At 38.0% G+C, this 15,461-nt stretch overlaps 1 protein-coding gene across 3 annotated transcripts in view; it reads left to right on the forward strand.

Annotated features, from left to right (window-relative positions):
• The first annotated feature begins 4,494 nt into the window (after positions 1–4,494).
• Positions 4,495–15,461, forward strand: part of PLPPR4 (phospholipid phosphatase related 4) — a 42,121-nt gene continuing 31,154 nt past the window's right edge. For 2 of the 3 annotated variants that reach the window (XM_069480197.1, XM_069480198.1), the window contains exon 1: positions 4,755–5,734. In XM_069480197.1, coding sequence (XP_069336298.1) covers positions 5,513–5,734 — 222 coding nt within the window. In that variant the 5' untranslated portion in view covers positions 4,755–5,512. Of the gene's footprint in view, positions 4,646–4,754; positions 5,735–15,461 lie in introns of those variants that run through there. The other variant, XM_069480199.1, reaches the window with a different exon arrangement.

Genomic DNA, 15,461 nt, shown 5'->3' on the forward strand with positions numbered 1-15,461 from the left:
TCTAAAGCTGTTCCTCTTTTCCCTGGGTTTGTAGCCTACTAAGCGTGTTGTCACATGCTGCTCCACCTCAAACTTGGATTCTTGCAACTAGAAGCAACCTTCATGGAGGCTTTGCACAGACCCTGCTAAGACCCTGAGGGGATCAGTATCTTGTGAGACAGTTGTAACCCATTCCCAGTGCGTTAGTGTGTCAATGCACATCTATAACAGAGCTCTGCTTTGGTATTTTTTAGTTGTTCCCTGTTTGCTGCTATGGGATTTCTTGGGATAGCCACCACTGCCCAGGGCAAACATGTTCCTGTGGGATGGAGCTTCATAGAACTGTGTAAGTCACCTTCTAACATGACTGATAGAGAATCTCAGGGGACCATAGTGGAAAAAAGTCATTGATAATAAGAAAATGTAAAATTCTGTTTTAAAATATATCCTGCCAGAAGAATTGCCATCAGGTAAATTTGGTGTTAGATTAAAATACAAAAAAAAAAAAAAAAGCTTACATTAGTCCTTTATTTTGTGAGTGTCTTTTGATCACTTTGCATTAGTTAGGGATTTTTTGGTTGGTGGCAGGCACAGAAAATGAGCTCCGGCTAAATTAATGAAAGCAAGAAAAGAGAAGAGAAGTGGGGGAGTGGAAGGGAGGGGCAGGGGGTAGGAGGGAATTGAATTTATTTGGAAGAATTATAGGGCTGTGCAAAGAAAGGGGAAAAGCCAGACTTCAGAAAGGAAAGGTAACAAGGGCAGTTCTGAGAACCAAAAGGCCAGCATTAATCATCATTCTCTTTGCTTGAATCAGCACCAAGAATTTTCTGTCTCTATCACCCTCCTCATGATTCAAATTCCTGGGCAATAGGGTCCAACTGTTTACCTTTGGGTCATTATCTCACCACTTGGTCTAGGGAAGGATGAACACATTCATTTGCAGTCCCAGCTTTGACTACGGGAGTGGAGTGGTTCATCATGAAAATTCAAGTAGCCATCGCAGGAAGGACAAACATAAACAACAGATGTCCTTTCCACCCATCTAACCCTTTCATTTTTAGGTATGGAAATGGAGTCCTTGAGTTAAAATGTTTGTACCCACAGCCATGTAAATAGCCAATGACAAAAGCTGGAAATAGAACATCACTTTCCCATGTTCAAGTAACTTCTCATTTCACTACTTTTCCTACTTCACACATCTGCATATTCAGTTCTTTGAAGTCTCTTCCTTCTAGAAAAATTCAATAAAATCTTACATTGTCTCCTCAAAATGCTGTGAAGTGGGCTGACATCTGGGAAATACATAACTAACTTAAATACACTTTTTTATGACCTTAAAGATAAATGTTATGTCAATACCCAATGGGTGAATAGTTGCCAAGAAGCTGAAAAGCAGTTTGTGTTTGGTTGTGGGCACACAAAACCAATGCATAGGAAACTACTTCTTTCTTATCTGAGCAGTCTGACAGTTTTAATAATGATGTCAAATGCATTTTCAGGCATATTTTTTTCCAGGTTATTTGTGCTATGAAGTGCTCTGTGTTGTGAAATGTCAGAGTGCTGCTTTTTAAGTGGGTGCCATTTTTCATTTGAATGCACTAGAACAGGATTTCCACTAAAATGTTCAAGTTATGTGAGGCACATTAAATTGTTTTTAATGCCACTATTATTATGCAGAGCTGCAACTAGCCTACCTGAAGCAACATTCAACACAAAAGTTCTACGTTGGCCCCAATGTGAATTTACATGGTGAAGATGGGTTAGAATGTATTTTTTAGTTCTGGAATGTTCTCTAGTAGCCTCAATGCTGTAAGTGCCTTGAATGTCAACTCTTCTCAAGATCTTCTTTGGCCATTATACTTAAGAAGTTTCTCATTGTAATTACAACTGCATCTTAATTCTTCCTTTAGTAGTACATATCATAAGATGTAATTATATGTTTGTTAAGAGAGGTGATATGTGTAACCCTTAATATCAAAAAGCTTGAAGAAAACTACTGGGTTCAAAAATATCAGCTCCACGAATTATATTGGTTGTCCTTTTGTACAATAATAGTTAGCCTTTCTGAATCTCAGTTTATTTAACTATAAAATGTGATAATAATGGTATCCATTTCATAAAAATCTTGGGAGAATTAAATGAGGTAAGATGTACAAAGCATTTCTAACAGTGCCTATAGTTAGCATCATGGAAGTGCTTCCTATTATTATGACTAATTTATTGTCCATATGTCTCCTCTCTCAGCCTGCATTAGCCTATGAATTTTGTGAGGGCAACAACCATAAATATTCTTCTCTCCAGTGAGCATCTAGTGAGAAATATGCCTCTCACATAGCAGGGGATCAATAAATATTTGCAGGTTGAATAGCTGGACAGATGAATGGATGGATTAGTTTTGTGATTCACCAAGTTCTTTCACATTGTTACAATTGAGCTACAGAGCACTGTTGTCAGAAAGTACCAATACTTTTCTCATTTTTCATATTAGGAACCTGAAGCTTGAAAATAATAGGTGACTTGCTGAAGAGCAGAGTTGAAACATTACAAAACCTGGGCTTGAACTCAGGTCTTCTGACTCCAAATCTTATGCTCTTCTGGTTCAACCTTTTCTTTCTTTCTTTATTCCATCTCTGAGTCCTGTCTATTGGATTTTTTTATAAAATAGGGAAATTATTTGCTCTGTTCACTCCACTGCATTGTTTTGAGCATCAAAAGTTAAAATAGGTAACATGTATTAAACTGCTACCCATTTATTGTGTTTAGTATTTAAGAGAATCTATAAAGTAGCTTGCTTGTTTTGTGAAATGATGTAAATTGAGAAAATAATATTTTAAAAGAAGAGTGAAAGAAAGAAGGAGAATCTGAGCTAAGGAGGGAATAAGGGTTTACATGAGGAATTGGCTTTGAATTGTGAAGCATTTCCTGATCCCTGACAATGTGGGCAGGTCAACCTGGGCAGACTCACTAGGAAGGAAAGGAGAGCCTCTTTCTGATGTTTCAACAATTTCCTGGATTGTTGAGGTGTAGTCAGCCTGCATTGCTGATATTTTATAGCATACTTTCAGTTTTTTGCTATTGAAAACAGGAAGGTATAATTTTAGTTTTATATTTCACATCTTCTTATATAGAAATTCTGAGTTTCCAAGATGATAAATTTTAACTTAAGTTAAAAATATTCTTACTTATTTTTTTACCTCTACCAAAAATTATAAATTTCATTGAGGTACCAAGAAGGCTGAAAAAAGAAAGCCCTTCTGCTTCAACCCCACACACAAAGTGACTTTGGTAATATTGAGAAGTATAGTTGCTTATTAATAGTGTAATAGTCAACCAAAAATTATTGAACATATACTATGTGGAACAAATTATGCTATATGATTATACATACATCATTTAATTTAATTGATCCATTTATTTCTACAGTATATACTGACCACCTACTTTTTGCCAGGCACACTTCCAATTACTAGGTAATACAATAATGAAAAGGTGCTTGATCTTATGGGGTTTCTGTTCTAGTGGGTAAGGAAGGCAATGAAAAAACTGACAAGGAAATACTTGTTAAGCTATCAAATAGTGATAAGTTCTATGAAGAAAAATAAAATAGCATAAAAGAATAAAGAGTAATGGAGGCCTGAGATTATGAAGGCTACTTGAGGTGTCAAAGGCAGCTTCCTTGGGGAGTTAAAATTTGAGCAGAGATGTGAATTAAATCAGGGTTAAGCTGTGCAATGTTGGCAGAACAGAGTTCTTAGACAAAAGACCAGTAACAGCAAAGTTCCTGAGACATCAAAAAAATTGGCTAGGGTTGCCAACCCATTAAAGCACACAGTGATATGAATGAGGTCTGAGAACCAGGCAGAGCCATGAAGTAGGGCTTCAAGGAAGATGGGGAGTTTGGATTTTCTGCTGAATGAGGCAGAGAGCTCTTGGAAGGTTTGGACAGGGGAATGACACAATTGGATTTACTTTTCAAAAGATCATTCTGGCTGCTGTGTAGGGAATGGTTTGTAGATTTTGGGAGTATCAAGGGCAAAAGCTGGTAGAACAGATAGGAGGCCAGTATGCCAGCTCAGGCAAGAGATGGTGGGAGCTGTAGTGGGTAGGGTAAGTAGTCAGCTTTGGAAGATGACAGCTTTGGAAGTTCTCTTCTGATTACTTCTATATTCTGAGTGAAATAGGAGTTGAAGTCATTAGCTGAGAATGAGGAGATTTGAAAAGTGAGAAAGCGTGAATGGGAAAGTGCCCAGACTATGGGAAAACACCAGGATTGTGGAACCTGTGGAATTTTGTGATCACGAGCCTAATGTGAGACTAGATCATGTGGCTGTGTGATTTTCTCCAGTTGTTCTGCTAAGGGCAAAGAATTTGCTTTAACTGGGTCTGGGATTTGACCCAGTGAGTATGGCGAATTGGGAGGGGGAAAGGGGTGATTACACTGCTGGACTCTGGAACCCAAGCCTGGCACAGGACGGTGAGGGCGTGAGGTGGTAGAGGCAGGGAAACGTGGGGACAGTGGACTGGATGTTTCCCATGCTGCCAAAGACCTACTAGAGTACCATGTTAATAAAAAGCGAGGGGAAAGTGAATTGGGAATTGGCGGTCACATGCTTGGAATGGAGACTTCACAGGTGTTGGAAATGGCCTGGGACATGTGATGATGGAAGTAGGTTATCTTTATTATTATAATACAATGTTTTGTGTTTGCAGGGTGTTTCTCTCCTCTGTATCACTTGACTAGAATACTCACAAAGTCAAGACCATCCATGTCCACTGCTAACAAGGTGAAGGACTTTATTTAGATTTTTAATGTCTGAAGACATGCTTCTTTTCACAGTTATGACTGTAATTAATACTGACGTTCTGAGGGTGCGAGGGCGTGAGGGTGGGAGGAGAACACGCCTGGGCTGCGGTGCGCTCCTCTGCCTCTCTCGGTGCCGGGAGCCCTCCCCCTCCCCAGAGAGCTGATAGCCTGCATCAGTGGGGTGCTTCCGTGTTTCAGGGACCCAAGGTGTCCCCTAGGCAGAGAATCCTCAGGAAGGGCTGTCATGCCTGGGTAGCAACCAGCTCTCAGTGAGTTCTACCACGGCCTACTTTTTAATATGGGATCCGAGTTTTAATCTCGTGCAGGTACAGGTCGGTTTTCTGGCCATAGGTCAGTGCGCCGGCGCCGGGCTTCTGCTCTAGAGCAGTCCTGAAGTTAGCGTTCCCCGAGTGACTCAGAAGGACTCTCAGGAGGAGAGTAGGTGCCTCAGCTCCTCAGCTTCGCTACCGCAGAAACCAGGGGCGCGTCCCTCTTTTCCGATTCTTGACGTCAAGCTCCTCCGACAGCCCTGGAGCCTGGCAAGGGCGGTAGAGAGCTGCGGGAGGCAGGGAGGGGAAGCCATTGCAGCAACAGCTTGGAGGAGGGAGCTGGACGTCCTCGCCAGAAACACAGGCAGCGGGAGCCAGAGTAGGGGAGGAAGAGGACCTGCCCGCTCTAGGAGTCGCCGGGTTGCTGCAACGAGGGGCGGGGAGAAGGCGGGGGCGCTGCATGCAGCGCGCTGGCTCCAGCGGTGCCCGCGGGGAATGTGACATCAGCGGCGCCCGGCGCTTGCGGCTGGAGGAGGCAGCTCGCCTGGGCTGCGCTGTGCACACCTCGCCCGGGGGAGGACGCAGACCCGGGCCGACGGCAGGGATGTCGGCGAAGGAGAGGCCAAAGAGCAAAGTGATCAAGGACAGCGTCACCCTCCTGCCCTGCTTTTATTTCGTCGAGGTGAGTTGGCCCAGAGCCTTGGCATAATGCAGATCCTCTGGGCAGCTCCTGAGCGTATTCGGGTCCTGGACAGTGTTGGAGGCGTGGAGACCAAGACTGTGCCAGCGTGGCTGCTGTCCCCAAATGCCCCATCCTCCCCCTTCCCCTAGATTTCACGGGGATCCCGAGTGTGCCTGTGAATACCTGTCAGCCCAGGGTGATTACCACTAGTGGTGTCGCTGCTGCTGGGTGGCCTGCAGGGAAGGGATACCTGTGTGAGTGAGTGCGGGTCTAGTTCCCTGGCCCTCCTGTTGTGTTTATGTGCACAACATCCGTCAGTGCCCCAGAGGGGCCATGATTCCCATATTTAAGGATTTGTGTCTTAGATCTGCCGAGTATGTATCTGGAACTCTGTGAGCTTTGGGTGAGAATTCAAGTACACAGGGCTATGCCCAGGGAATATAATGGCTGAAGATATTTACATAGTATAAGGATTATTGATTGCTTTTATTGCCCTGTCAAAAAACAATTCTTGTTAAATCCTATAAAATTTACTATGGTACTTCATCTGTTTCTAAAATTGGGTCTGCATCTCTAGGCATCAATCATCAATCTATTGGCCTTTTTTCATGGTAAATATATAGAGATATATGTACACATACATATCTATATATAATATTTTAGAGTATATGACATCATCTGATTTTACATGACTTGTATCCCTGCATTTATTTATTGTGTGCTGAACAGCATTACAGATAAGCAATTAACATGCAGATGTATTCATAATGAACCTCTAACTTACCAAAATGCAGTATTTGAGGGAGGAACAATCCATGGGAGGGTTATCAAGATTGACACATACAGTGATTCCATGCACTAGGAAGACATTTTTAAGCAAGGGGTCTATTAAATTATAGGTAGAAAAGACATGTATGTATTGCATAGGTTGAGGGAAATTGAATGGTTTTAGGCATAAAACTATGTTCCGTGTAATTAGAGTCTGGGTTGCATAGAGAATCATAAGACTGTTGCTGACTTACAAATATCCTTCCTTGGTTGTCTTTTCAGCCAAATATGGAGGTTTAGCACTTCCAAGTACAGACAGCAGATCTGTGTTTGATGATTGTGAGGCTTATCTCTGTTGAGGAATAGTCACTGCCTTGAAACTTGGGGGGAGGGATATTGTCAGACTGTCATTACAGGTAACAGTATATTTGAAAGTTTCTTTTAGGTGTCATAAATTTTTTAAAGGATTTCAGTTTTAAGAATGATGTATGTGACTTGAATAAGTCTCAGAGAAATGATGGGTGACCCCTTCATCCATGATCCATACAAACCAAGAAAAAAATGATTTTACTTATTTAAAAATAATTAATTGATTTATTTTACTTATTTAAAAATAATTAATTGATTCATTTGTTGTCCTTCCTCTTTTCACAAGGGATTTTGAGACCACAGTTTAGGTAATTTTTGTTGAAAGATAATATAGAGCTTTCTCAAGAAAAATGTGGGCAGCAGAAGATTCCATGATGAAAAGAGTGAAGGAATAGAAACATGAGATACCTGCCTTCATGTTCAATCCGTTAGGCCACTGGTCGTGTTGCTAATCCATGTGGTTTTGTACTAAAGCACTTTCATGTGTGTCTGGATATACTACATTTGTCTAGGAGAAATCGATTAATTGCTGGGCTCCATCTCCAGGAAGAAGTACATCTGAGGTCAGCTAGAGGCTGACTACATGTGGATTGCAAGTGTGTGGCTTCAGTGAAAATGCTTTCATGAAAGAGGATGCAAACCAGAGAATTAAGGATGTAGCCTTTACAGAATGTATGTGTGTACTTTTGAGGTACCTTTAAGAAGAGTGCATGTCCCTTGACCTAGAATTTTAAAAGTATCTCATAATACATTTGAAGTGTGTCTTTAGGAACAGACATCTCACAAATATTACTTATTTTCCATGAATGAAAATACTGCAAATTTATTACTTTCACTTTAACTCATTCTATATTCTCTGTAGATTCCTTAGCAGGGCAAGCTATAGAACAATTACTTGAAGATAACTCATGGAGATTAAATGAGCACAGATGACACTGTGTTTTGAGGTAGCAGACTTCAAAGACAGAGCCATAAAATTGAATTGCAAATTATCTCTCTGAAAGTTAAATGCATAATGAATTACTAAAGATCCTCCAGAAAATGGAAGAAGGCATTAGTATACCAATTATTTGAGACTTTGACCAGAGGCACTATCTAGCTCCTTTGAAATGATTCATTTGAATCCGGTGACTATGAGCTTTACATCTCCTTTGGAGGATGAGTAAACAAAGTTGAATTAACATGTTAGTAAAATGGTCTAGAGGAATGACACTTTGCTTTACAGCATAGTTTCCCAAGACTTTAAAAATTAAGATGGAAAAGTAAAGCATGAGTGAATCTCCTTCCATCAAATATCAGCCCAAAGCACATCTTTTAAGCCTTCCGTTTGACTTAGGACCGTAATTTAAGTAACAAAAAGAGGCTAAAAGGACCAGATCTTCAGGAGAAAACAAAGTCTCCAGGTCTCAAGTCAGTGATACCACAGGCAATTTAAACTTTGTCTTTCTTCAGGGAGTTCAGTTTTAAATTGCTATTCATGATAGGTATGAGATGTGGAGAAAATTTATTAGGAAAAATGAGGGAGGAGAAATTTTGACTTGAACCAGAGGGAGATGAAATCAAGTCAGACTGAACTATGGCAGGAAATGACAGCATGGTCTAGGAAAATCTTGAGACTTGCAGACATCTACTTAGTTCAAACACCACCTCTGCCACATACTACTTGGATAATTCTGGCAAAGCTACTTCTCTTATCCTTGGTTTCTTCATATATAATAGAAAGTATCATATCCATCTCTTAGAATATATATTATGAGATTAAAGCATCATGCCTGAGATATGGTAGACGCTCAAGATGTATTTCCTTTCTTCTCTTATAATTGCCCTTGACCTGAAATGGATTATTTTACTTCTAACCTGGACTTAAGGGATCAAGTCCAGACAACATCTAGCTTAGGAGTTCCCATTGTTCAGGAGAAGCCATCTTCTCCCCAGTTCCTACAAGCAGTTTGGGTTCCAGAGGCTTCCTGAAAGGGACCTGTATTCATGGATGTGAAAGGCGGGAGTGCAGAGCTATCTACTGTTTGCACAATAGTAACAGCAATCATTTCCATAGCACTTAATATGAACTAAGAATAAAGCTACATGCTTTACATTCACCATCTTGTTCAATCATTAAAGTTTTCCTTTAAAAAAGAGGACATTATTGTCCACGTTTTGAAGAGGAAATTGAAACTCATTGAATTAAACAACTTGGCCAAGTTTACAAAGCAAAATCAGAGGCAGAGCCGGGCATTAACTCAGAGCTCATGCTCTTCACAACTGCAAAAACTCTGTCTCTAACTTATTGAAAGAATGCTCACATAGGCAAAGTTCCTTCCAATGGTTTCTAACTGGTAAAAACAGGAAAATGTATTAATGGTAAGACAAGGGCACATTGACAAAAGTGATACAGTTTTGTCTGGCAACAGACCAGCTCAGTTCCTCCTTAACAGGGAACATCTAAGCACAGAAAGTTGGTGGACAATGTATTCTCCCCGCACTGGCTCACTAGTTAGTGACTAGTGCAACCTCAACAAGTGCCCATGGCAAGACACAGGGAGAGAGTGAAGACATCGCTAGCCCATTTGCAGAGTGTCGGGGTAGCTCTAATTATAGCCCTGAGGACAGGAGGCTGAGGTGTTTAGCCACTAAAATCAAGTAATCTTGTCTTTCTTCACCACCAAATTTAATGTAAGCACACATTAAGTTAATGGATAGAATTATTTTTTCTTATATTAATAGTTTATGCTGCTGTTTGCCGATGAAGAAGTTTATGATTGACCGTAATACTAGATGGTGATTTGAAAAACACATGATGATTTCCAGAACAGCACCTCACTTTATAAACAAGTCTGAGAATTCACTTTTGCACTGTTTAACCTAGAAACATGAAGGTTAAGTTGTGAAAGGAACTCTCAGACAACAGGTAAAAGGGAATATTCCACTGAAGAAAAAGTTTCTCTTGCCTTTAAAGTTCCAAAGCCCTCTCCAAGTGATAGCTGTATCACTTACAGTGGCAATTGCAGCCAGCAGCATACCTAGAATTAGTAAAAGGTCTTTCAAGCTTAATAGCTCAATATTACATGGGATAAAGCTGGTTGTCTGGGTACCTCGTGCATTTTCCTTATGAAGAGGATTACAGTGGTCCCTCCTGTGCTCAGACTCACAATTTTGTTCTCATTAGTCAACCTGTACAAAGATCAATTCAGTATGTGATGTAAACAAATGATAAATTACCTTTTAATCCAAAAAAGATATAGAGTCTTAACTTGAAATAAATGGGAAAGAGATTCTTTTCATTTAAACATTCTGCTTTATGACATACATTTTTATTATATACCTTGTTAACTTTATGAAGGGAAAAGAGTTATGTTTGACCTATATGCCAAGATAGTTTTACAGAGCTATAGATATAGATTAGAATTTGAAGTATCTTATTTTTCATGCAAGAGAACACAGAAATATGCATATATATGCACACACCTCTGTACATAAGCATGTACAAATACAAATGGAGTGAGAATATTATAGCTCTCCACTCAACATAAAATTACAGTATCAGAAGCATTACAGATTCAGAATATTTTAAACTCAAAAGAATTAAAATTACATGGAAAGTTTTCATTACTTTGAGCTATACTTAGCAGTAGGTATATTGTAGGATTTTGTTAATACAGCTTTATTAATATAGGATAAGTAACTAGACAGTATGTTCAGGAGTAGAAGCCATTGCTACTCTGTTGTCATCCTGTCAAGGTAAGTTTAACAAACCTTTGAGCAAAGACTCCTTAGTTAGTTCAACCTGAACACATGTCTTGAAATTGTGGTGTTTTGGCAAAACCTTAATACAATTTTTGTTTTCTTCCCATTGGACAGTGTTCACAGATACTTAATTGTAGCAAACATTAATTCACAAGATTTCTGTTCTATCTCATGTTCTATGTGAAAATTATATAACTCATTTGATCTTCCTGCTGGGAAATATAGCTAGTTATTTTCTCTTACATAAACCTTAGCATCAGTAGGAAATACAAAATCACAACATTTCTACATTGCATATACCAAAATAGTAGATGTAATTTTTTTCCCTTTTCTGGATTGTATAGAGGAATAGTTTGCTCAAAGAAGTACTCCAAACCCTGCCAAGTGAGATGAGTTGGCAAGTCTTTCCTCCTATTTTAGAGGCATAATGTGCAAAGTCTGATGCAAAAGAAAAAGTAAATAGAGAAAATAATAGATTCCTAAGTTTTAGAGTTAAATGAGGACATTTCTACAAATACCAAGTATTTAACATAGAACCTGCTATTAGGGAATCCTATTCAATTCCTAGGCAGGCACCATCACTGTCTTACTGTGTCTCTGTGGCCAAGTCACTAAAAATGTTCTTTGTCCTACTTTTCTCTAACAGGAAAAAAAATAGTTGGCTTCTGCTGCATCAAAGGGATTTTAATAATGATAATAATCATAGTAATAGTAATAAAAAAAGAATAATTTCAAGTCTCCTTTATGTGACAGACCCTGTGGATACATTATCTTTAGTCCTGCTGACTACCCTCAAGAAGATATTATTATCCTTATTTTTTAAACCAGCAAATTGCAGCTCACAGAGCTATCTTTATGAGGGACACATAGCAATTAAGTGAGGGAGCCAGGATTTGAGTACTCGTCCATCTCACTCTTGCATTATGACTACACCATGCTGTTTCACACATGCTTCCAATGACAGTGCTGAACTTAGGAAGTGCAATGGAGAGACCTACACTGCCATGACTTGGCTAGCTTCTAGGTATCTGGATGCATGCATTTGGAAGATGTCTGGTTGGGGTGCCACTGAAGTTGTAGAATAGAGTTTTTTTCTACATTCGGCTATATTCTCTACTAAACTTGGCTTTGATGGTGCTTTTTCCTACTCAACAGTAGCTATTCAATTTTTGACATGGATGTTTTGAAGGCACAATGACTTTCCACCTAAAAAGACGCTTCCTTTGGGCAACCATAAATGGTACTCATGAATCTCCTATGGAGATTAATGAGGAACTGTGGGTGGGGTGAGAGGGAAGACATGGGACTGAAATAAAGTTCAGAAAAGTAGAATCTACAGGTCTATGAGAATGAGAGAACATGGAATAAAGAATCTCAACAAGATAACAGAAACACAGAGAGGCCAGGCCAAGCAGGATAAGGAGAACAGGCATGAGAAAATTGAAGGTAGGAGTGAAGTGCATGTGATCAAACCAGGGAAACACCTTTAGGCATTTTGGTTAAGTTGCCTTGTTAAATAGAAAGCATTTAAGACACAATTATTGCTGTTTATGTTGGAAATGTATTACAAATATTACTCATGGCAAACAAATTTCCTCTCAGCTTACGGATACAGCATAGGCTATTTCTCAAAAAACCTCTCTTTAAAAAAAAATGTGAGGAAATGTCTTATTACAGAATTAAAAATTTTTATTACAGGGAATTAAATCTGATAAAATTATGTAATCCAAGACATTTGATCTGACTGTTTCTTCTGTCACATATAAGAAACTTGTGGCTTGAAAAGGCTGTTACTTAAAGACACACTATGGCTAATATCTGATCAGAAGTAGATCCTAGGTCTCTTGACTCCTGTTCTAGTGCTTTCTCCTAATTACTACTATTTCTGGAATTCCTTATATTAGAAAGTTTCCCTCTGGGTTATAACATTTAAAATACAGGTCATTCTGGTTCTACATGTGAATAAATTGTGCTAGCTCTTTGTGCTAACTTTTAAATACATTTCATGGCACCATATTGCATTAAACGTGTTAAAGCAATTATGAGTGAATCTTCTACTTTTCTAAATTTTTAAGCCCCTTGAAAAGGATGTTTATAGCTAAAAGTCACAAATTGGAAATTATATATATTTTTTTCTCATTGTCCAATTGTCCACCTATAATTTTACAATTACTTCCCTTGACATGAGATCTCTGACAGACAGTAAAGAAACAGGAAACATTGGAAGGAGTAAGAACATAATTTACACCATCAGATACAAAAATAACTGAATTTTCTGCTATAGTTTAATGTAAAATTTTTACATACACTGTCTCATTTGATCCTTCAAGTGCAACTGAGAAGTAGATATTAACTCTGTTTTACAAATTGAGTAACTGAGGCTCAGAAAAGTCCAAGAATTTGCCTAAAATCCAAGTAGTACTCATCCCATCTTGGCCACAAGAAAAGAAAAAGTTTGTGTTTAAATAGTGAAATGTCTAATTATGAGCATCATGAGCAGCTCAGCTTTTTATGGTTTCTTTTAGAATGAGTTAGTTGGGACATGTACTTCCAGATAATTACTGAATGGAGAAATTTCCTTATGGTCAAGTGGATTTTGGAATGTGAATGCCAAGGATTGAAATACTAATTTTGACATAATTAATGTTGAGGTGTTTTTCCCACCAGGAATTAGACTCTGAACCTATTGCCACTTAGGTCCATTACTATTTGGTTGGTTTTTAATCAGAAAAGAATGTCAGTCAACATAGAGGAGGATAATTGCTTTCTTATTCTCTGTAACAAGATGGCTCTGTCTGTTCTTCTAAAACTGACATTAGACCACTTAGGTATAAATGAAAGATGGAGAAATATGGGTAATTAAAGTCAATGTATTTTGTGGAAAAGGTAAATAAGGAATCAGTACATTTAATGGAAGAATTGTGTTTGAGAGTGGGAGCAATGGAAATAGATGTGGATTTAATACTCTCACCAGAAGCCTGTGCTATGGGATTGCTTAGAGGTAAAGTGCCATTTAATAAAGTTCTAAGTATGCTTCAGAAACTGAGTTCTCATGGACAGAGTCCAAAAGAGACCAACCTTATATTGAATGTTCTCCAATGAAGGGTGTGAAAATGAAATCTCAGGGTATAATCTGTTTTGTACTTTCATAACAATTTATTTAATCATTGAATACACATGTATTGATTGCTTGTAATGTGCCTTTTGGTTAAATTAATGGAAACAATATGGAACCATTAGTGGCATACTTTCTAGTCTATAGTAGAATTTCAATAAATTTCACTGAATAATGGAATAAAACACGACTAATAATATGAACATAAATTTTTCTTTAACTGTCTTTTATCAGCTAGTGGAGACATTTTTATTTGTAAAGTAAATGATGATGAATGCCCCATCAGAGACATTGCTCTGTTTCAGGGATTATTGAACAATTTAAGATTAAATCAATCTTCAAAGTCTATATGAGTCCTCATCTCTTAATTATATGTATGCTCATTTTATGATCTGGAGCATACCTATGGATTGTTTAAGAATTGAGACTTCAAAGAATGGCATCATTGAAGCAAAGACCTTGCAGTTTTAAATTTCATCTAAAGCTATTTTAGATACAAATGGCACAAATGTCAGCAGACAATCTTTTGTGCCTGTGATAGAACAAGCTATTAGATACATATTTACTTTTATAAAAAAGAATATAGTTTTTTTGGTTTCTTTAGTTTACTTATTAGCTTTGTAATCTTGAGCAAGTAACTTACTTCCTCCAAGCCTCATTTTCTTCATTTTAAAATGGTAAAAATATTATGGTCAGGTTAGAGTTTTTAATGACCTTTTAATTAGGTACAGATTATGTAACACAGCCAACAATTTCTAAAGCAAAATCAGTGAGTCAGTGCCTAGTAAATGAATTTTCTCTTTCCTATTTACCGACATGCCTTCCCCTATCTTGTCTAAAGTAAACTTTTTCTGTGGCTTCAGATATTACTAGATTTCATGGAAAGGGATTTATTTTCTTGATTTTTTGTTGGTATCACACAGTTATGTATGCTGTATACAATATGCTTACAATGATAGAGCAACATGTTATAATGTATAAATACATTAACAAAAAATCCTTATTGGAATTTCTGCTCATTTTTTATTGAGAGAGGCACACACAGAGACTCACAAAATGGAGACAACTTGCCTTAAGTACCCTTATCTTGACCTAGTTAGTGAAGGAAAATTTTCATTTACTGAGCACTTTCCATATACAGTACTTGTGTAATACTCTACTGACAGTCCTCCCTCCAAGGTTGTTGGTAAGCCCATATTCTCTGAGACATTGCCATTCTCATCTTTCCAGAGTTCTATGGTACCATATATAAACTTGTCAGCTGTAGGGTCTGTCCAGTGCAAATTAAATATCTTCCCATGCTTCAGTTTAGCTATCTGTGAAATACATAATATTATGCTTTCTAAAAACTTATGAATAAATTAAAGGACAATCCAATCTTTGGTAATAAGTGACCTTATCCAGGCTATTAGCTCAAGATTCTTTGAACTCTTTTCTTTAAGGCAATTGAATACACCCTAAAGAATTAATAGGTTTTTTTTTTTCCCTTTGGGTGATAATCTGGAAATGCTTTTATCATAGCAACTGAGATTGACATGATTGAAATGTGAAGATTTGGACATAAATAATAAATCTTTATGGGAAATCCTTACAAAAAAGATGGTCAGCAATCTGTTGTGAACTTATACTACAGAGATGAACTTTTGAAAACTCTTCTGCTCTAAGACCTCATTTGGTTTCTAGCTTCTAGTTGAATTTTATGTGTATGAAGAAAAGTTATTTGATGATGAT

Source organism: Eulemur rufifrons, chromosome 8 (assembly GCF_041146395.1).
Source record: "Eulemur rufifrons isolate Redbay chromosome 8, OSU_ERuf_1, whole genome shotgun sequence".
NCBI classification, from domain to species: Eukaryota; Metazoa; Chordata; class Mammalia; order Primates; family Lemuridae; genus Eulemur; species Eulemur rufifrons.